At 38.9% G+C, this 23,406-nt stretch overlaps 1 protein-coding gene across 5 annotated transcripts in view; it reads right to left on the reverse strand.

Annotated features, from left to right (window-relative positions):
* The window catches only part of USP32 (ubiquitin specific peptidase 32), a 255,531-nt gene that overhangs the window by 112,189 nt on the left and 119,936 nt on the right, over positions 1-23,406 (reverse strand). For all 5 annotated transcript variants that reach the window (XM_050764564.1, XM_050764567.1, XM_050764565.1 and 2 more), the window contains exons 3-5: positions 15,407-15,512; positions 8,239-8,357; positions 1,770-1,929 (exon numbers count right to left, since the gene is read on the reverse strand). In XM_050764564.1, coding sequence (XP_050620521.1) covers positions 1,770-1,929; positions 8,239-8,357; positions 15,407-15,512 — 385 coding nt within the window. The remainder of the gene's footprint in view (positions 1-1,769; positions 1,930-8,238; positions 8,358-15,406; positions 15,513-23,406) is intronic.

Raw genomic sequence — 23,406 nt, forward strand, 5'->3', positions numbered from 1 at the left:
TTGCAGTGAGCAGAGATCGTGCCACTGCACTCCAGCCTGGGCGACAGAGCAATACTCCATCTCAAATTAATTAATTAATTAATTTCTTCCTGAAGGGCCTGGAGGGAGTCATACCCATGAGCCAGTTAATGTTCTTTTCTGCTGACCTCAAATTTTAAGAAGATGCTTCTCTTCCTTAACCAATTGCAAATCAGAAAACCTTTAAATCTGTCTACCTACCTATTACCTACCTGTAAGCTCCCCCTCTTCAAGATATCCCACCCTTTTAGGCCAAAACCAATGAGTATCCTTCATGTATTGATTTATGATTTTTGCCTGTAGCTTCTATATTCCTGAAAGTTACCCTTGCCTTTAAAAACCCCTACCCGTGAGCCTTGGGGAGGTCAGGCTTTGAGCATATACCTGGTCCTCTTTGCTTAATGCCCTATAAATGTCTTCCTTTCTACTGCTACAAAAACTCTGGTGTAGATATGTGATTTTACTGAGCCAGGTAAGCAGACCCAACTCCAGTTCTATAACAGGACTTCAGAGGGAATACAGTCATATAAACATCTTGATTTCAGCTGCTAAAACTGAGTTAAATGTCTCGTTTCAGTTTATGAATTGTGGTAATTTGTTTTGTTTTTGTTTTTGTTTTGAGACGGAGTCTCGCTTTGTCGCCCAGGCTGGAGTGCAGTGGCCAGATCTCAGGTCACTGCAAGCTCCGCCTCCTGGGTTTACACCATTCTCCTGCCTCAGCCTCCCAAGTAGCTGGGACTACAGGCGCCTGCCACCTCGCCCGCCTAGTTTTTTGTATTTTTTAGTAGAGACGGGGTTTCACCGTGTTAGCCAGGATGGTCTCGATCTCCTGACCTTGTGATCCACCTGTCTCGGCCTCCCAAAGTGCTGGGATTACAGGCTTGAGCCACTGCGCCAGGCCGAATTGTGGTAATTTGTTACAGCAACCCTAGGAAACTAATATAGCTTAGTTAAGGACAATTCACAGAGGGCTATATTTTCCATGCCCAACATTTCTTTTTATTACATTTTGAAAAAAAACAAAATACTGACAAAAAAAAAGTTTCTCAGGCCAGGAGTCGTGGCTCATGCCTGTAATCCCAGCACGTTGGGAGGCTGAGGCAGGTGGATCACGAGGTCAGGAGATCAAGACCATCCCGGCTAACATGGTGAAACCATGACTCTACTAAAAATACAAAAAAATTAGCCAGGTGTGGTGGTGGGCGCCTGTAGTCCCAGCTACTCGGGAGGCTGAGGCAGGAGAATGGCGTGAACCTGGGAGGCGGAGCTTGCAGTGGGCCAAGATCACGCCACTGCCCTCGAGCCTGGGCGACAGAGACTCCACCTCAAAAAAAAGAAAAAAAAGTCTCGGCTGGGCACAGTGACTCACGACTGTAATCATAGCACCTTGGGAAACTGAGGTGGGAGGATTACTTGAGCCCAAGAGTTCAAGACCAACATAGGCAACACAGACCCCTGCAGTCTCTACAAAAGATAAAAAAAATTAGCCAGGCATGGTGGTGAATGCCTGTAGTCCCAGGGGCTCAGAAGGATGAGGTGAGAGGATTGGTTGACCCCAGGATGTTGAGACTGCTGTAAGCCACAATGGTGCCACTGCACTCCAGCCTGGGACAGAGCGAGACCCTGTCTCAAAAAAATAAAAAATTTAAAAATTTAAATAAATTTCTCCTTTATAAGCATATTCTCATATTACCAGTCAATTATATATTTTTAAAAAGGCAAAAAGAAAACAATGAAATGTCATTACTTACAATGCGTGACTCCAGCCAGAGTTTGGTAGAAAGTAGGAGTATCACTATCATCAGTGAGGGTAACATACACACCTCCGGATAGAAGCCATCGAGAGAAAGTAAAAGCATCTTTGTTTAGAAAAAGCCAATTTCTAAACTTTTCATAGTTTACCTTTTCACCCTAAAATTAAAACAAGAAAACATAAGTTTAGTCAAATTTTAAGGTATCTTACTTGGAACCTGTACAACCTAAAATTCACAATTAGTTGGTATTTACCTTTCTGATATCTATAAAGGAAGGATTATCTAATAACACTGCTGTGTGTGTGTGCGTGTGTGTGTGTATGTATATATATATATGTGGAAATCAAACTGTTTTAAAAAATAATTGTACTTCATAACTTCTACTTGCATAAAATCTGTATGTTAATTACAAATTATTTCATCAATTCAGTAAAGCAGTACACTGCCAATAAGCCAGATTTTGTTTGCTAAAATATATCCTAAAATCAGTAAACTGCATTTTTTTGTTGTTGTTTTTGTTTGTTTGTTCATTTGTTTTGAGACGGAGTCTCGCTCTGTCACCCAGGCTTGAGTGCAGTGGCGTGATCTCGGCTCACTGCAAGCTCCACCTCCCAGGTTCATGCCATTCCCCTGCCACAGCCTCCCGAGTAGCTGGGACTACAGGTGCCTGCCACCACGCCCAACGAATTTTTTGTATTTTTTAGTAGAGACGAGCTTTCACCATGTTAGCTCAGGATGGTCTTGATCTCCTGATCTCGTGATCTGCCCATCTCAACCTCCCAAAGTGCTGGGATTACAGGCGTGAGCCACCGTGTCCAGCCATCTGCATTTCTTTAAACATTTAATAAATCCAATTTTTCGTTTGCCTTATCCCTCTTCTTTAGCACTCTTTAATCTGCCTGAGTTACTATATTGTAATTAAATCTGTATGGAATTAAAATACTCTTTAAATTCCATTTGTGAATTAATAACAACTATCCAGGTGTCCTCCTAGAGTAGACAATCAGGATCCCAGAAGGCATCACTGAAAACATGTATGCACACAGAGAACAAAAAGAAGCAAGTTGATTTCTGTTTCTTTGCTTTCTTTCCAGGTAATTGTCTTGATAAATCTCTGGAGAAAAGTATCCAGGCTGAAAAAGAGCATCATACGGTTGTTCAAGCCAATCCCTTTGCTTGGAAGACAAGAGATCCTAGGTTTAGTGGGAGCCAGGTATTTCTAAGCAGAAAAAGGGAGAAGCAATTCACAAGGAAATACAATGAAGTTACAACCTAAACTATTTGATCAGGAAAAAGAAAGAAAGAAATACAATGAATAATGACAGTCAAGATTAGAGCAGCTCTAATCCTAATAGACATGTTAAAGAATACAAATAATTAGTTACCTAAAAGAGATATGGAAGAAACATATCTACATTGTTTAGTAGCATCCTATTAAGTGAGGCAATACTCTTAGCCTGGTAGTTTCAGAACATTTACCATGAGTGCAATCCAAGCAATCAAGACATTGACAGTCTTGTTTTTCTGAACGGAAGAATATGGTGTGAAAGTTGATCACACAAATTGGGTCATAACTAAATCAGAGTCAACAGGCCCAGGGGAGAAGCATTCAGGATACATTGCTCTTGAAATAAATTCTCTGTAAGTCCAGCTGCTGAGATGATTTGCTGCAACTAATTCTGCCCACCACCATCGCCCACCAACTGGAGTTTGCCAGCTCCCTAAAGCTTTAGTAACACCAAAGAACTTTCTCTCAGGATCACATGTAACATTCCCTTTTTTAGAAAACTCCCAACCTTTCTTTGTTATTTGGACATACTGAAGACCACCCAGTCTGCATGTACGCTCTATACACTTTTATTTTGACATTGACAATGACATTCAGACATGTTGTAGGGACATATGAGTACACCGCCAACATGTTTAGAAATGAGAGTTCCTCCCCATATTCTTTCTGTATCCCACATTTAGTCTAGAAAGAAGCTTAGTAGTATAAATTCTACAAACTGATGCACATTTTTACCACATTAACATCTCTGACATTGGGATAAGTCTTAAAATCAATAGCATCCTTTAATTGTAATTTCTTAGCGGTTGTGATATTGTTAAATATATATTTGGTCTTCATCTCTTTTGCTGGCATGCAACTCCTAAAATTCTTGTAGTCTCCAAAGTGATAAATGACTCTGCATGCTAATGAATTGACCCAAGGCTGGGTAGGGGGCTGCTAGATAGCCTCAGGATGGGGGCTGGCCAAAGGAAAAAAAAAATGATTAACCTCTAGGGAGGGAGGGGAGAGGGCTGAAAGTTGGGCTGATTACCAGTGGTCAACGATTTAATCAATCATGATCACTAGTGAAGATGTCTAGGGGGCAGTTTTGTGGAACTAATCCCTCAACCTGTGGGATCTGATGCTATCTCCAGGTAGACCCTTCTACCACCTTCACATATAGCTAATACCAAATGTTTACAATGTCCTAGTGACTGTTCTAAATATTTCAAATACTAATTTAATCTTCAAAACACTCCCTACAGAAGGCACTATTATTACCCCCATTTTACCATAAGAAAATCAAGACACCAAAAGGTTAAGGAATTTGCGTACTGTTATACAGTGGAAGAAAGAGGACTGAACTCAGGTAGTCCAGGCTCCAAAGTTAGCACACTGCCTGTCTAAGTGAAATACAAAGTAATCGCTGAAGTTCACTGGCTAATTGGGAATCATTCCACAAAATTGGTAGACCAAAAATTACACTGTCAAATCTGATTTTTTGTTTTTGAGTCATGAATCTCTTCTAAAAAGAGAAGAATAGTATAAAATATAAATTTCCATTTTAAGAGTCAACAACCTAAAAGAAGTCAGTGACAAAGAAAAATTCATACAACACCTAGGTGGATTTCTTTACAACTTCATCTGTCAAGGGTAATAATAAAGCACAAGACAGAAAAAGCTGAGACCCATATCACTTAAATCTAAGCACTAGGTCCTTATATTTTACCTAAAGTGCTTTTCTTTGTGTGTGTGTGTGTGTGTGTGTGTGTGTGTAAACACAAAAACAACACAAAGTATTGTTATTGAAGGTCTGAACTAACCCATTCTAATATAAATACTTGGATAGCAAGGTTCTACATACAATCATCAGACACACTACTCAGATATTAGAGCAGGCAAATAAATCAAATAGTTGAATCAAATACCAATAGCCCATTTACAAGGTTGGTTTTATACCAACTAGAGGTATCTAATAATTCAAATAGCCATATACATGAGCTTCACATTTCTTTGATCTTTTCTTCTCTAAAGATCTTATTAAAAATACCACCAACTTAGGCATTAATTACCATAGTCTTATGATGTCTTTATTATAGTTACTTCCCCTTCCCATTATTGAAACTGAAGCATTCCAACTTCCCATCACAATTTCCTCTTATGAGCACATTCCATCTAGCATACTGACACCAGCAATTTTTTAATTCCACAGGACCTACACCAATGACCTACCTGCAGGTCACCAAATTTAATGATCACTTCTCAGTGATCAAAGGTCAACTCACTAGACCTTTCAGGGTATTTGACATAGTTGAGTTCTCCTTGCTTCTTGAAACGTTGGCCTCAGTTGGCTTCTAGGACACTATTCTCTTTTATTAATCCTCTTTTCTTGCAGGCCATTTCTTATTGATCTGTTTTGAGTCCTCTTCATCTCTTCAAACTCTAAACACTGGATTACAGGACTCGCTCTTCCAACCTGTTTTCTATCTACACTTACTCCTAGATGATTTCATCCTCACCTGTAAGCCAACAACAAATCCTTTCTCCTCAACAACAAATTTATATATCAAAAATCACATTTGACAACTCCACTTGAGTGCCTAATAGGATTCTCAAGTGTAATTACATCTTTCTTGACATCCAACCCCCTAATCTGCTTCTCCATTACTCTTAGCCATCTCAGGTAGTAGTAACTCCATTCATTTACTGAATCAGGCTAAATACTAATCATCTTCCCTCTACTCATTCTGTCACATAGTCCATAATCAATACAACAAAAAATTCTAGGCCAACTCTACCTCTGAAATAAACGCAGAATCTAAAAACTTCTCATTACCTCACTGCTACACCATGATCTAAACGATTGATTAAATCATTGACCTTTGGTAATCATAATCCTCATGCCTGGATTATTCAGATACCTCAACTGGACTCAGTTCAACCTACTTCCCACATAAGATCCAAAGTTATCACGTGTTTAAAAAAAAAAAAAAGCAACTCATATTTTGTTACTCCTCTACTCAAAACCTTCCAGTGGTTTCTATCTCACTCAGGGTAAAAGTCAAAGGACTCACACTGTTCTATAGGACAATATATAATCATTTCCTACCACTCCCCTGTTCACATCATTCCAATTAAATTGTCTTGTTATTGTTCCTTGGACATACAACTATACCCCCACCTCAAGGTCTTTGCTATATTCTCTTGATGAAAAGTGGTCCCCCAGATATCTTCATGGTTTTCTTTCTCACTTGCTATAAATTCTTTACTCAAATCTTACTTATCTGACAGACCTAACCATTCTATATAAAATAACAAGATTCAGATTTTCGATATTACCACCTTCTTCCTTTATTCTACTTTATTTTCCCCTATAGCCCTAATTATCAACTAATACATGTGCCTGCTATTGTGCTTAAATTGTTAGAGTACTGGGTGGCCAACCACACTTAGTTTCCATCTGCAAAAATGAGCATGTCTGCATAAACCTTATTAAAATGAAAAAATACCATACTTCCTGAAAAAGAAAAAAGAGTATTAATGTTTTGGACATCTATGTCAAAAATCCAATCAGTCAGGTTTGCTAGATTATCTTTTTTTCTTACAAGCAAATTTTTATTATGGGGAAAAAAACAAATCATAGCTCAGTTTGTCCTGAAGTTGTAAATTGCTATCACAGCAAATTCCAGTCAATATGTCAGAACCAAAAACACAGGAAGCGCATCCTTTTGCACCTGACACTTGGAAATGCTGGATAAAATGTTAACAACATAACCACCACCAAAAACTGCACGCTAAGCTCAAAAGCAAGAAAGAGATATCACCAGGGGATATCAACACAGGAGATATTCAAAACCAGAGGGGTAAGAAACTAATGATAGACAGTCCAAATATATATAAGAACCAGATACATGCAAATGACTGAAATACGGACAATCAATGTCTATACAGTCATGAAGGCAATATGACTGCCTTCAAATAACTAACTCCTCAAATAAAATAAAGAACAATGAAGGACTGTCATACTGGTGAAATGGAATTGTGTCAAAAAGCCACCCATAAGAAACTGGGCAGCACTCAGTGCTGCATGAAAGAATCAGAACTTCTTGGATTTTTTTTTTTTTTTTGGAGACGGAGTCTTGCTCTGTTGCCCAGGCTGGAGTGCAATGGCACGATCTCGGCTCACTGCAAGCTCTGCCTCCCGGGTTTATGCCATTCGCCTGTGGGACTACAGGCGCCTGCCACCACGCCCGGCCAATTTTCTTTTGTATTTTTTAGTAGAGACGGGGGTTTCACCGTGTTAGCCAGGATGGTCTCAATCTCCTGACCCCGTGATCCACCCGCCTCGGCCTCCCAAAGTGTTGGGATTACAGGTGTGAGCCACTGCGCCCGGCCAAATCAGAACTTCTAAAGGGATGTTTACTCTACAATCACTAAGGACTTTTCACATACTAGCAGACCTCTGAAAAGAAAAATAAAATAATTCCCTCTGTTAAAAGATATACTTTTTCTATCATTGAATTGCTTCTATTGTTTAATTTTTCTATAAAGGCACAATGAAAATATATTATTTTTGAAAACAGAAAAAATGACTTTCCCCCCTCTGGTAGAGCTGGGGTCTTGCTACATTGTCCAGGCTGATCTTGAACTCCTGGGCTCAAGAGATCTTCTCGCCTGGGTCACCCAAAGTACTTGGATTAGAGGTGTGAGCCACCTTGCCTGGCCCAAAGATGACAATTTTTTAACACAAATATTTCACTATGCAAATCAACTAGGTGAAATAAATGACAAAATAGGCCTTGATAAAACAGGTCACAGATGGCTCAAGGCTAATGAATGAATGATATCCATGATGAAAAGCAAAGACACTACAACATGAGCACTGTTTCAGGTTCCTGCAGGAGTGTGTGTGTGTGTGTGTGTATTGCTGTGTTAATGTGTGCATATAGGATTGTGTTTCATTATACTCTAAGTATGAATAGTTGCCTTTACAGTAGAATTGAAAATTTTCAGATTCACAAATATAGCAGTAATGAGAGTCATGGAATAGCACATAAATAGAAACATCAATAAATATAAAAATACCAAAAGTAATCTGCACATAAACATCTGTTTGTCATACTTAAAACTTATTACACGACTAAGAGTTCATACTTTGTCAACGAAAAGGGATAAAATGTAAATCTTTAAATATACCTCTGAGAAACACTTCCTGAGTGTATCTGGGACTTTACCATCCACCACATGGAGCATTCTTTCCATTTCTTCCCGTATAACATAGTTCCCAGATTCACTTGAAAAAAGACTAAAAATGTCTAAGAGAAAGAAAGAATAAATTAATCTTAAAAAGATCAAATATACGTGGTGGAAGTAGGGAGAAAAGAGAAAGCTACAATAACTGAGTGATTACTAGGGCTAAGCACTTTATAAATACAGTTTATTCCTTAAAATAACCCAGCAACAAAAATTTAAAACAGCAGTATAGTATCTTTTCAAACATGCCAAATATGCAAACATCTTTAGGTATAACAATACAAAGTGTTAGCAAAGACTAGGACAAACATGACCTCTTTATACACTGTTAATAGGAGCATAAATTATTGCAACCACTTTCATGAGTAATTTGGCAAAATCTAGTAAAGGTCATCCATCTTTGAAAAACTCTGATACCTGCGTACAAAATACAGGATGTTCACTGAAATACTGTTTGTAAGAGCAAAACTTAGGGGAAAAAAGGTAAATGTCTATCAACAAGCGAACAGGTAAAATGAGATACACACAATGAAATACTACATAGAAGTTAAAATATGTTTCAAGATGGATAAATATCAAAAAATATAATATTCAGAGGAAAAGCAAATGACAAAATCATCTGTATAGTACAGTAGTACCCCCTGATCCATGGTTTTGCTTTCCAAGGTTTCAGTCACCTGTGGTTAACAGAGGTCCAAAAATATTAAATGGAAATTTCCAGAAATGAACAATTAATAAACTTTAAATTGCACGCTGTTCTGAGTAACATGATAAAATCACTTGCCTCCCTCTTTATCCCACCTGGGACCTGAATGATCCTGTTGTCCAGTGTATCCACATGCTATCTGCCTGTTAGTCACTTAGTGGCCATTTTGGTTATCAGACTTATAGATCACAAGAAGAGTGAGTACAGTAAGATATTTTAAGAGTGCAAGTGACCATATTAACATAACTTTTATTATAGTATGTTGTTATAATAGTACTATTTTATTGTTGTTGTTAATACCTTACTGTGCCTAATTTTTAAATTAATCTTTATCATAGATATGTATGTATAGGAAAAAACAGTATATATAGGGTTTGGGAATATCTATGGTTTCAGACATCCACTGGGAGGGTCTTGGAACAGATCTGTGCAGATAAGGGGGAACTAATGTGTACTATTTATTTAAAACTTTAAAACTGCAAAGTAGTTGACAATGTTTTAGGACACATAAACATGTTATAAATGTATTACAGCCAGCATGAGAAATGAATCACCAAATTCATGAAAGTAGTAACCTCTGTAGAGGGAAGAACAGAATGGGATCATGAAGGGATACAATGAAAACCTCACCTTAGTTTTAATATTTTTAAAAAATCAAATCAGGGACATAGGATGCAATGTTAAGAAATAGTAAAGCTAGGTGGGCCAGGCGCGGTGGCTCAAGCCTGTAATCCCAGCACTTTGGGAGGCCGAGACAGGCGGATCACGAGGTCAGGAGATCGAGACCATCCTGGCTAACACAGTGAAACCCCGTCTCTACTAAAAATACAAAAACTTAGCCGGGCGAGGTGGCAGGCGCCTGTAGTCCCAGCTACTCGGGAGGCTGAGGCAGGAGAATGGCGTGAACCCGGGAGGCGGAGCTTGCAGTGAGCTGAGATTCGGCCACTGCACTCCAGCCTGGGTGACAGAGCGAGACTCCGTCTCAAAAAAAAAAAAAAAAAAAAAAAAAAAAGCTAGGTGGAGGTACGTATTATATGTATGTTTGAAATATTGTTGTTATAAGCTGAACTTTATCCCCCTAAAGATATACTGAAGTCCTAACCTTAAAGTACCTGTGTATGTGAGATTATCTGGAAACAGAGTCTTTGTAGGTATAATCAAGTTAAGATGAGGTCATTAGGGTGGGACCCAACATAATATGACTGCTGCCCTTATAAGAAGAAAAGCACAAACAGAAAAAAAAGCCATGTGATAAGACAGGCAGGGATTAGAATGATACAGCTGCAGGCCAAGGAACCCCAAGGATTGTAGTCATCCCAGAAGCAAGAGAGAAGAAAGAATTTTCCCCTACAGGTTTTAGAGAAAGCATGGCCCTGCTGACACTTTGATTTTAGACTTTTAGCCTTCAGAACTGTGAGATAATAAATATCTGTTGTTCTAAGCTACCTAGTTTGTGGTGCTTTGTTATGGCAGCCCTAGAAAACTAATACAATCACATTTTAAAAAACGAAGAAACTTTAAAAATATGTGTGTGACTTAAAAAACTGTTACCAGTTGTACCTCAGTATCCATAGGGGATTAGTTACAAAATCCCCAAGGACACTAAAATCTGCAGGTGCTCAAGCCTCATATAAAATGGCATGGTATTTGCATGTGAAAACTAAAAAGAAAATCCTAAGCACCCCACCCAACTGAACAGACTCCCTCTCTTGGCCAAGGGGGCCCCAGAAAATCCTTAAAAACAGATACTGGTCATGAGGGGATGGACAGTCAGACACATCTCATTATACCCAATCCCTTTTGCGGTTTAGATGCAACAACTAAACAGCATTAATGTTAAAGAGCATAAGACTGACAGACTCTTTGTGGCAGAAAGATACCAAATTGCAAACAAAACCTAAAGCTATGCCAGGCAAGGATTAAGTCATGTACCTCTACACTTAAAGAATAAACTGCCAGGTGTGGTGGCTCACACTGGTAATCCCAGCACTTTGGGATGCCAAGACGAGAGAATCACTTGAGGCCAGGAGTTCGAGACCAGCCTGGGTAACATAGCGAGACCCCTATCTCTACAAAAAATTTAAAAATTAGCTTGGCATTGTGGCACATGCCTGTAGTCCCAGCTACTCAGAAGGCTGAAACAGGAGGATCACTTGAGCCCAACAGTTCAAGGCTGCAGTGAGCTATCTTGCCACTGTACTGCAGACTGGGAGACAGAATGAAACCTTGTCTGAATCAACCAATCAATAAATTATGTTCTAACTGCTACAATATTTTTCTTTTTCTTTTTTTGAGACAGAGTCTTGCCCTGTTGCCCAGGTTGGAGTGCAGCGGCACAATCTCGGCCTACTGCAAACTCCACCTCCTGGGTTCAAGCAATTCTCCTGTTTCAGCCTCCCTAGTAGCTGGGATTACAGTCACACGCTACCACGCCCAGCTAATTTTTGTATTTTTAGTAGAGACGAGGTTTGACCATGTTGGTCAGGCTGCTCTCGAACTCCTAACCTCAGGCGATCCACCTGCCTCAGCCTCCCAAAGTGCTGGGATTACAGGCATGAGCCACCGCGCCTGGCCATTTTTCTTTTTCTCTAGCAGTTATTGAATAAGCACTGGCCTTGAGAGAAGCAATACTAAAACAATTGCAGCTCATTTACCACAAAATGCTAACATACTGACTCCTGTTCCACAAGCCATAACTACAGCTTTGACTGGACAAGAGAGCTATTTCAGTAACTATCAACAAGTTAGTGGTCTCCTGATAAGAAGACCACTGACCACGGACTGGTTCTGGCTGGTTTACAGAGGCTGCCCACTTGACTGCCTTGGTGTCCTTGTTTCATCTTTTGACTTATAGGGCCTAACTGTAATACATTTAAATGTTAATTCTCCACCCCAAAGTAAACATGGGACACGTATAACATGTACATTTGTTCAGTACACATGTGTCAGAAACCACTTCATGAATATTCATGGCCCCTCCGGTAAGTTGTTGAATATGTACAACTGGCCAACCTCTTCAGCATAAGTCTCTGTTCCATTCATCCTTGCATAGTACCTGTTTGGGGTTATCTGCTGGAGGCTATGTTTCTCAGGCTGTCAGAATGGCCACCTTGCAGGCTGTAACCCTTTATAAGAAATAAAGTCTCCTTTCCAAATTTATAGATATAATTAAATAAAGTCTCCTTTCCAAATTTAGAGATATCATAATTTTTTTCAGTTGACACATAAAACCTATCCACATCCTCCCATATATTTTAAATCATCATTAGGTTATTTATAGTGCCTAAAACAATGTGAATGCTATGTAAATAGTTGTTACAGTGTGTTGCTTTTTATTTGTATTATTTTTATTGCTATACTGTTACCTTAAGTTCCTGGCCTCAAAAAGATCCTCCTGCCTCAGCCTCCCAAATAACTAGGATTACAGGCATGCACTACCATACCTGTCCGGTATTTTTAATTATTGCTGCCTGGGGCCAATTTCTATTTCTGCTGGTGAATAAATGCTAATTTGGAAAAACCAAGATCACAATTACATTCTAATACATAAAACTGGGTTTATGGATACATTCATTATCTTGATTATGGTAATGGTTTACTGGGCATATACATGTGTCAAAACATATACAAATGTATAACTAAGTATGCTGGCTCATGTCTCTAATCCTAGCACTTTGGAAGGCAGAGGCAGAAGGATCAGTTGAGGCCAGGAGTTTGAGTCCAGCCTGGGCAACCTAGCAAGACCCTATCTCTACAAAAATAAAATAAAGAAAATGAATTAGCTAGGCATGGTGGCATGCACCTATAGTCCTAGCTACTTGGGAGGCTGAGGTAGGTGGATCACTTGAGCCCAGGAGTTAAGGGCTGCAGTGAGCTATGTGCCACTGTGCCACTATACTCTTGCCTGGGCTACAGAGTGAGGCTATCTCCTCTGTCCCCCATCCCCTCAAAAAAAAAAAAAAAAAAACAAAACCACGTATTATAATATATACTTTATATATGTGCATATTATTGTATGACAATTATACCTCAAAACTTTTTAAAAAAAATGATCTCTTTATCCATTTTGTGCTACTATAATAGAACCACAGATCTAGCAACTTATTATAATGAACAGAGATTTATTTCTTACAATTCTGGAGGCTAAGAAGTCCAAGGTCAAGGAACCTGCATCTGGCAAGGACCTTCTTGCTCTTCTAATATCCCATAGCAGAAAGTAGAAGAGCAAGAGAACACATGCAAGAGGGAGAGAGAAGGAGGCTGAATTCTTCCTTTATAAGGATGCCACTCCTGTGATAAGAAGCTCACTCCTGAGGTCACAGCATTAATTCATTCATGCATGCAGACCCCTCATGACCTAATCATCTCTTAAAGATCCCACCTCTCAACACTGTTGCACTGCAGATTAAGTTTCTACCCATGAACTTTGGGTAATGTGTTCAAACCTTAGCAAGAATTAAAAATAATGGTCTAGATTCAGGAATAGGAGAGGATTTTGAGAAATTCAGAAGCAGTCCCAGGGCAGTATATTAGTCTGTTGAGGCTGCTGTAACAAAATACCATAAACTGGGTGCTTATAAATAACAAATTTATTTCTCACAGTTCTAGAGGCTGGGAAGTACACCATCAATTTGGTGTCTGGTGAAGGACTACTTCCTAGTTCACAGACAGCCACCTCTCATTGTATCCTCACACGGAGGAAAATATAAAGGGTCTCTCTAGGGCCTCTTTTATTAGGGCACTTTATCCCACTCATAAGATACTTATGATTAACCCTCATGACTTAATCACCTCCCAAAGGCCCCATCCCCTAATACCAACCACCTTGGTGGTTAGGATTTCAATATATGAATTTTGAGGGAGACACAAACATTCAGACCATAGTAGGCAGATTAGAAAAGGAAGAAGGAAGAGAGAAAGACCCAGAATATGGTGGTCAAGAATAAAAGTGTAGGAATTTTGGGAACAAAATGTTACATTCTGTGTAATATAAACAGCTTCCATACTTCCCCTGGGAAATCTTTAATAACATATGCAATGCTTATGAATGCTTTTGGTAAGGCAGATCTGTCTTTGGGGAGCTCAAACAAAACAATGAGGAGACAGAAGACCTTACAAATAAATGAACGAATTTTTTTAAACTAAATAAATCTATATCCTACAAAGCACAGAAGGACACCAAGCAACTGAGATTATCTTCCCTTTCACACTTAGCAGGGGAAATGGTGTCCTCTTATTATAGCGTTTCCCTGATTAGCAGGATTTAAAGGTAATGAATGAGGTGCCACTCTTTTCTGTGCTTAGATAATTCACCTAATAAAATTAATTTCTGAAGTTAAAAGTAAAACATTAAAAAAAAAACCTTTTACAAATAACGTACATAAAATATTATCAAGTAAGTAAACTTCGGTTTTGTTTGTGAAACAAAGAACAGACTACTACATCTATGTCATCAGAATTTTTAAAAATAAGTTATATTGAGACATAATGAACATCTCATAAAATTCACCCTTTTAAAGTAAACATTCCAGTGATTTTTAAAGTATATTTATAAGGTTGTGCAACTGTCACTCCTATGTAATTCCAGAACATTTTCACCAGAACATTTTCGCCAACCCAAAAGGAAACCCCGTACCCACTAGCAGTTGTTCTCCATTTCCCTCTCCCCGATACCTCCAGCAACCACTAATCTACCATTTTCTGCCTCTGCAGATTTGACTAATCTTGAAATTTCATATAAATGGAATCATACCTATTGTGACTGACATCTATCACTAAGCAAAATGTTTTCAAGTTCATCCATACTGTAGCATGAATCAGTACTTTATTCCTTTTTATACCAGAGTAATTTTCCAGCATATGGATATATCATGTTTTATTTATCCATTTACCAGCTGGTGGACATTAGGGTTGTTTCCATTTTCTATCATGAACAATGATGCTATGACTATTTCCATACAAGTTTTTTTTTGTGTGTGGTAAACATATGTATTAAATTTTATTGGGTATATACTTAGGAGTGGAATAGCTGGGACATACAGTAACAACGTTTAACAATTTGAGGAGCAGCCAGGCTGGTTTCCAAAGTTGCTGCAGTACTTTATACTCCCATCAGCAATGTATGATGAGGGTTACAATTTTTCCACATCCTCCTCAACACTTGTCATTATCAGGCTTTTTAATTTTAGCCACTCTAGAAGGTGTGAAGTAGTATCTCACTGTAGTTTTAATTTATATTTATCTAATGACTAATTATGTTGCACATTTTTTCAGGTGTTTATTTGCCACTTGTATATCTTCTTTGGGAAAATGTCACTTCAAATCCTCTACCTGTCATCAGAATTTTGAGATAAATTATTCTATACATAGATGTGGTATTATTTTTGAGATAATAAAAGTACTTACATTTTGCTTTCTCTTCATCTTTGCCTCTTGTAAGGAGGACAAGTCCAACTATTAAATTATTGAAGTGCAGCCCTTTGGATGTTCCACCAAAAGAACAGTAGATCACCTGGAAGAAGATGATAAAGCCAACCTTAGGATGCATTTCAGTTGTTGAGGAATCTGAGGCAGCTATCACCTTTAACAAATTTTATCTCCACTTCCAGAAAAGGCCCTGATTAATTTTAGTGAAATGATGTTAAGTTTCTCCCTCTTCTTCCTCTTTTAGACCTTATTATTGCACTCAGTCAAGAATAGACTGTCTACTGTAAAATACATACAGATGGTCACCAACTTGATTTTTCAACTTTACAATGGTGTGAAAGTGATACACATTCAGTAGAAACCATACAGTATTCAATAAATTACATGAGATATTTAATACTTTATTATAAAATGTGATTTGCATTAGATGATTTTGCCCAACTGAAGGCTAATATAAGTGTTCTGAGCACACACACACACACACACACACATATATATATATACATATATATATATATACACACACACACATTTTATTTATTTATTTATTTATTTATTTATTTTTTGAGATGGGGTTTCGCTCCTGTTGCCCAGGCTGGAGTACAATGGTGTCATTTTGGCTCACTGCAACCTCTACCTCCCAGTTCAAGTGATTCTCCTACCTTAGCCTCCCAAGTCGCTGGGATTATAGGCATGCGCCACCAGGCTGGGCTAATTTTGTATTTTTAGTAGAGATGGTATTTCACCATGTTGGCCATGCTGGTCTCGAAGTCCTGGCCTCAAATGATCTGCCCACCTCGGCCTCCCAAAGTGCTGGGATTACAGGCATGAGCCACTGCGCCCGCCCTGAGCACGTTTAAAACAGTCTAGGCTAAGCTCTGATGTTTGGTAGGTTAGGTGTATGAAATGCCTTTTCAACTTACAATATTCCCAGCTTACAATGGGTTTACCGGCTGTAATCCCAGGGTAAGTAGAGGAGTATCTGCATATTACAGACTCACACAATTGAATTATTTATTCTTTCTCTTGGGAGTCCTTACCACGGTCCGAGAGTACAAAGGTCCTCCAACAGCCACAATAATGTGATAAGAATTTTGTGCAATTACATAACTTCCTTCAACCTTTGGAAATATCATGCACATTACTTTGATTGGAAAAAAAGATACTCTCTAACTGAATGTTCAGAAATTCAAAGAGACTCCAAAAAACATTTTTTAACACTCTCAGAAATAAGTATTATAGCAATCAGAAATAAAGAAGAACTATGCATAGGAAAGGGACAACAGAAATCACAATAAATTCATTCATTCAACAATTCTTTGTTGAGTGCCTACTATTTGTCAGGCAAAATTTCTGTCAATAAAAATGCATGATTAAAAAATAATTCGAGAAGTTTAACAGTCAACATGAAAACTGAAAATATATACTATTCACCAAATAATATTTATATATTTAATAACACCTGACAACTGATGTCAAAAACTATTTATCCTAGTGCCAGTGATAACTCAACCCAGCAATAACTAGCCAAAGGAAACAGCTACAGAACATTAAAAATATTTTTAAAAAAATCAAACAGAACTAACACACTTCATAGAGTAACTATTTTTAGTTGCCCCATCTCCCACTCCGAACTAGAAGAAAATAACAGCGAAAAACAAAAACAAAAACACCTTTATCCCTGGGGAAGGGCAGGAAAACATAATGGCCCCAGACCTTACAGATCCCCTACCACTGGGAAGAAGGAAGATCTATGTAAAGGTCCCACTCCCAATTTCTGGGGACACAGCACCTGCCTAAAACTGAGACAGAAATAGGACTACAGAGAGCGTCCCCTCCCTACCACTCCCCACCGTCCACCCTTCCGCTAGCAAGCACTGAGGAATAAATAACTATAGTATACAGCTGGAGGGGAAGAAGAGTTTGTGGACAGAGACCTTCTCTGCAGTGTGATAACAAATAGAAGGTAAGATCAAAAGTTGAGGGTAGAGCAAACATTAGAAAAAATCTCTAAGAAAGAGCCCAAACCCCTTAAAAAAAAAAAAAAATTAACCCTAGAATGGAAATTGAAGCCTATATAGCACTGAGGGTAACCATAGCAACAAGACCAAAATGAAGCTTAACTACAGACTATAATGACTCAACCTCCCAAGCTGAAAAAGGATACTACTTGGCTCAGTCTCTTCTGTCCTATATGAAACACTTATGTTTCAACCATAAATTTTAAGTCACAGAAAGAAAAAGGAAAACTCCAATATATTGTCAAAGACAAAGGAAAAATATGCTAACGGAGTTGAAGAAATGCTTTGGAACAGCTCAAGAGTAAACTCAAAAGAGTTGCATAAGAGATTATCCAAAACGGAACAAAAGGCGGAAAATGTGAGGACAGCTAGCAGGGGAAGGTAGACAGAACAGAAAACCCAAGAGCTGTGAGATCATGTCAATGACATAACATTCACGTAATCCTGATATCCTACAAAAAAAAAAAAGAGAATGGGGCAAAAGAAATATCTAAGGAGAAGACAAGGTTGGGGATTTTCAAAACAAATAGACACAAAACCACAGATAGTAAGAAGCTCAGAGAACAGGCAGAATAGATTACACTTCTAATCCCAAAAACCAACTAGACAAATTATATTGAAACTTCTCAAAACCAAAAATAAAAAAATGTTTAAGAAAGCCAGAAGAAAAAAAAACAAAAAAAAATTACATTGAAAGAAACAAAAAATTATAACTGATTTATCATCAAAACTTATGTAAGCCAGAAATCAATGGTGTGAAATGTTGAAAGCACTAAAAGAAAAAAACTCAACCATAAGTCCTGTACCTGGTGAAAATATCTTTCAAAAAGAAAATATATTTTGCTTCTCTTTTTTGTTGTTGGGGGGGTGGAAACAAAAACAGAGAAGTCATTACCAGCAAAAAAGGAACACAAAAAAGTACCTCAGGCTGGAGGAAATATTATGCCATTAGAGATACATGTACCTCCATAAAGAAATAAGAATACTGGAAATGGCATAAATGAAGATAAACATAAAAGCATTTTTCTTATTTTTAAACACTGTGAAAGATAACTAGCAGTCTACAGCAGTAAGAGAAGAAATGTAATGTGTCTTTATAGAATATGTAAAAGTAAAACACGTAACAATAGCACAGAGGATGAGAGAAAGGAATTGGAAGTATACTGTTGTATAGCACACATAAATGTTGTCTAATACACCATTAAATGGTTTATTATACCAATTCACATGTGGTATATCTCATCTTTAAATTGCCAGTCACCAGGAAATTACATGACCTTAGTACTCTAGTGTTTAAGCCTAACATTGACCTCAATAATAAACTCTTATTTTTATAATAATAAAAACAATAGCTAATATTTAAATGCTTATTATGTGGCATTTTACTACTGTAAGTTCTTTACTAGTATTAAGCCTTTAGATGACTCCACAAGGAATACTGGCATCCTCATTTTAGGGCTGGGGGAAACCAGAGCCCAAAGAGATTAAGTAACTTGTCCAAAGTCATACATCCATGAAGCAGCAGAGTCAGAATTTTAACCTAGGAAAGACAGGCTTCTGAAACTGAATTTTTTTTTTTTTTTTTTTTTTTTTTTTTTGAGACGGAGTCTCACGCTGTTGCCCAGGCTGGAGTGCAGTGGCGCGATCTCGGCTCACTGCAAGCTCCGCCTCCTGGGTTCACGCCATTCTCCTGCCTCAGCCTCCTGAGTAGCTAGGACTACAGGCGCCCGCCACCGCGCCCGGCTAATTTTTTGTATTTTTAGTAGAGACGGGGTTTCACTGTGGTCTCGATCTCCTGACCTTGTGATCCGCCCGCCTCGGCCTCCCAAAGTGCTGGGATTACAGGCTTGAGCCACCGCGCCCGGCCCTGAAACTGAATTTTTAACCAACTTTTAGTTCTATAGTACAAGTAATATGTTAGTCTGTTTTGCATTGCTATAAAGGAATACCTGAGGCTGGGTAATTTTTATAAAGAAAAGAGGTTTGCTTGGCTCACAGTTCTGCAGCCTGTATAAGCATGGCACCAGCATCTGCTCAGCTTCTCATGAGGCCTCAGAAAGCTTCCACTTGTAACAGAAAGTGAAGGGGGAACAGAGAGCAAGCATGTCACATGGTGAGAGAGGAAGTATGTGCGAGAAGAGAAAGTACCAGGCTCCTTTAAACAACCAGCTCTTTCATGAACTAACAGAGTGACAGTGCACTCATTACTGTGGGGAAAGCACCCAGGCATTCATGGGGGATCTGACTCCACGATCCAAACACCTCCCACCAGCCCCCACCTCCAACACTGGGGATCACATTTCAATATGAGATTTGGAGGGGACAAATATCCAAACTATATCAATTATATACATTCATTTCTAGTTAATTTGTCTAGAATTATATGAAAGACATCATCAGCAAGACATACATCATTTTGGTGAAATCTCCTGAAGATTAAACAAACAAATTTCAAACGGTAACAAATTCAATTTATAAACACTGTGTTTTTGGCATCCCTTTCCATTCACTGTATCTTGATAATCCAGTCTCTTCACTTTTGACAATTTCATTGACTTTAATACAAAGAGTAAAGCAGTGACGGTAAAATTAACAAGGAAATTTTGAGTAGGGTATGACTTTCAGTTTTGCAAGTACTTGTAAAATGTAACAGATTTTGTATGGAATAAATTTGGTTGGAATATACTGCTACCTCCCTATCACTCCCAAAATACAAGTACAGCAATAACCTTCTAGAATCACCCAATTCATCTGACAAATGATTAAGAGAAAGCCCCCCAAAACAACCATTTCCTAAATTCTAGGATGTACATATTTTCCGCCTTTTATCAATGTTTCAGAAAGCAGTATGCATCTAACACCTCTAATGTCTAAGTACTCTTTTTTCACTCAAAAAAAAAAGAACTATTTAAATGGTCACCTATTATAAGGTGATCATTTATGGTGACCATTTAAATATTTAAAGACCTTATAATAGGTGACCATTTAAACATTTAGGGAATATTAAGTGCCATGTTCGTTACTAATCAGCTTTCATTTTCGGATTTAGAAGACAGAGTGTGAATAGGACAGCAAGGATGCTGGCAGTCCAGGGTGGTCTTGATGTCATTTTTTGAAAAGCACTTAATACAGGTAAAGTGTTATTTATACAATTTGTTGCAAGACTTTTGTTTTAAAATCCCTATAACAATTTTCTGGCCAGGTGCAGTGGCTCATGCCTGTAATCCCAGCACTTTGGGAAGCCGAGACGGGTGGATCACTTGAGGTCAGGAGCTCCAGACCAGCCTGGCCAATGTGGTAAAACCTTGTCTCTACTAAAAATACAAAAATTAGCTAGGCATGGTAGCAGGCACCTATAATCCCAGCTACTTGAGAGGCTGAGGCAGGAGAATCACTTGAACCCAGAAGGCAGACGTTGCAATGAGCCAAGATTGCACCACTGTACTCCAGCCTGGGCAACAGAGCGCTGTGTCTCAAAAGAAAAACAAAAAATTTATTTAGCTATTAAAAAAGGAAAGCCCAGAGCAACTAGGCAAGAGAAAGAAATAAAGCATATGCAAATTGAAAGGAAGTCATCAAATTAGCCTTGTTACCAGATAACATGACTTTGTATTTTAAAAAGATTCCACCAAAAAACTGTTAGAACTGATAAATTCAGGAAAGACTGCAGGATAGAAAATCAAAATACAAAAATCAATAGAATTTATATACACCAACAGTAAATAATCTAAAAAAGAAATCCCAAGTGAGTAATCCAAGTTAAAATAGCTACAAAGAATATAAAATACCTAGGAATCAGTTTAGCCAGAGATGTGAAAGGTCTATAAAAGGAAAACTATAGAACACTGATGAAAGAAATTGAAGAGGACACACGCAAAAATGGAATGATATTCTATGCTCATGGATTGGAATAATTAATTTTTTTTCCTTTTTTTTTGGAGACAGTCTCGTTGTGTCGCCCAGGCTGGAGTATAGTGGGTCCATTTTGGCTCTCTGCAAACTCCACCTCCCAGGTTCAAGCGATTCTCCTGCCTCAGCCTCCCGAGTAGCTCAGATTATAGGCACGCACCACCATACCCAGCTAACTTTTTGTATTTTTAGTAGAGATGGGGTTTCACCATGATGACCAGGCTGGTTTTGAACTCGTGGCCTCAAGTGATCTGCCTGCCTTGGTCTCCCAAAGTGCTGGGATTACAGGCATGAGCCGACCACACCCAGCCAGACTTCATTTTGTTAAAATGACAATACTAACCGAAGCTATTTATAAATTCAATGCAATCCCTATCATAATATCAATGACTTTCTTCATAGAGAAAGAAAAAGAGAATTCTAAAACGTACATGAAACCTCAAAAGACCCCCAAATAGCCAAAACAATCCTGAGCAAATAACAAAACTGGCAGCATCAAACTACCTGACTTCAAATTTACTAAAAACCTATAGTAACCGAAACAGCATGGTACAGGAGGAGGGCAGGGAAGTGCTGGGTAGAGAAAGGCAGGTGCCTGGCTAGGGCTCCACCCTCAGGCCTGTGCCCACGGACCTAGGTGAGGACAGGCACTCCTGCCTTGGTGTCCAAATGTTGCATTTTCCAAGACCAACCTGGCCTGCCACGCTCCCATCGTGTGCCTATAAAAATCCCAAGACCCTAGCAAGCAAAGACACACAAGTGGCTGGAAGTTGAGAGGAACATATCAGCAGAAGAACGCACAAGTGGCTGGATGTCCAGAGGAACACATCAGTTGAAAAGCACACTGACAGGCACTGGCAGATGCCGGCAAGCCACTGACCAACAGAACAACGCAGAGTTTGGCTGGGGCAGTCAGAGGAAAGTCCAGCAGCTGAGCGGCCCAACTCCAGGGGAAAACCGCCTTCCCAATCCCCTTTTGGCTCACAGTCCATCTGTTGAGAGCTACTTCCACCATTCAAAAAAATCTTACACTCATTCTCCAAGCCCACAAGTGATCCGACTTTTCTGGTACACCAAGGCAAGAATCCAGGATACAGAAAGCCCTTGGGATAATGCAGAGTGTCTAATGAACTGATAAACACAAGTCACCTAGAGATGGCAAAACTAAAAGAGCACACAATAACACAAACCCACTGGGGCTTCAGGAGCTGTAAACATTCACCATTAGACGCTGCCTGTGGTGTCAGAGCCCCACAACCTGCCCATCTGTATGTTTTTCCCTAGAGGTTTGAACAGCAGGGCACTAAAGAAGCAAGCCACACCCCCGTCACACACCCTGCAAGGGGGACAAGGAAACCTTTCCGATTCAGTACTGGTATAAAAACAGACACAGACCAGTGGACAACAGAGAACCCAGATATAAATCCACACATTTACAATCCATTCATCTTCACAAAAAAGCACAAAGAACATACAATGGGGGGAAAGAACAGTCTTTTAAAAAAAACGGTGCTAAGAAAAATGGATAACTATATGCAGAAAAAACTAGGTCAGACAGGATGGCTCGTGTCTGTAATCCCAGCACTTTGGGAGGCCAAGGCAAGTGGATCACTTGAGGTCAGGAGTTCGAGACCAGCCTGGCCAACATGGCAAAACCCTGTCTCCACTAAAAATACAAAAATTAGCTGGGTATGGTGGCATGCACCTGTAATCCCAGCTAGTGGGGAGGCTGAGACAGGAGAATTGCTCTAAACCCGGGAGGTGGAGGTTGCAGTGAGCCGAGACCGTGCCATTGCACTCTAGCCTGGGCGACAGAGCAAGACTGTCATAAAATAAAAAACAAGAAACTAGACTCCTCATTTTTCACCATACACAAAAAATAAATCAAAGTGGACTGAAGGCCTAAATCCAAAACCTGAAACTATGAAACTACTAGAAAAAAACATTGGGGGAAATGCTCCAGGAGATTGATCTGGGAAGAGATGTTTTTTGTGTAATACTTCAAAAGGGCAAATAACAAAAGCAAAAATAGACAAATCGGATTTCATC

This window comes from Macaca thibetana, chromosome 16 (genome assembly GCF_024542745.1).
Source record: "Macaca thibetana thibetana isolate TM-01 chromosome 16, ASM2454274v1, whole genome shotgun sequence".
Classification (NCBI taxonomy): Eukaryota; Metazoa; Chordata; class Mammalia; order Primates; family Cercopithecidae; genus Macaca; species Macaca thibetana.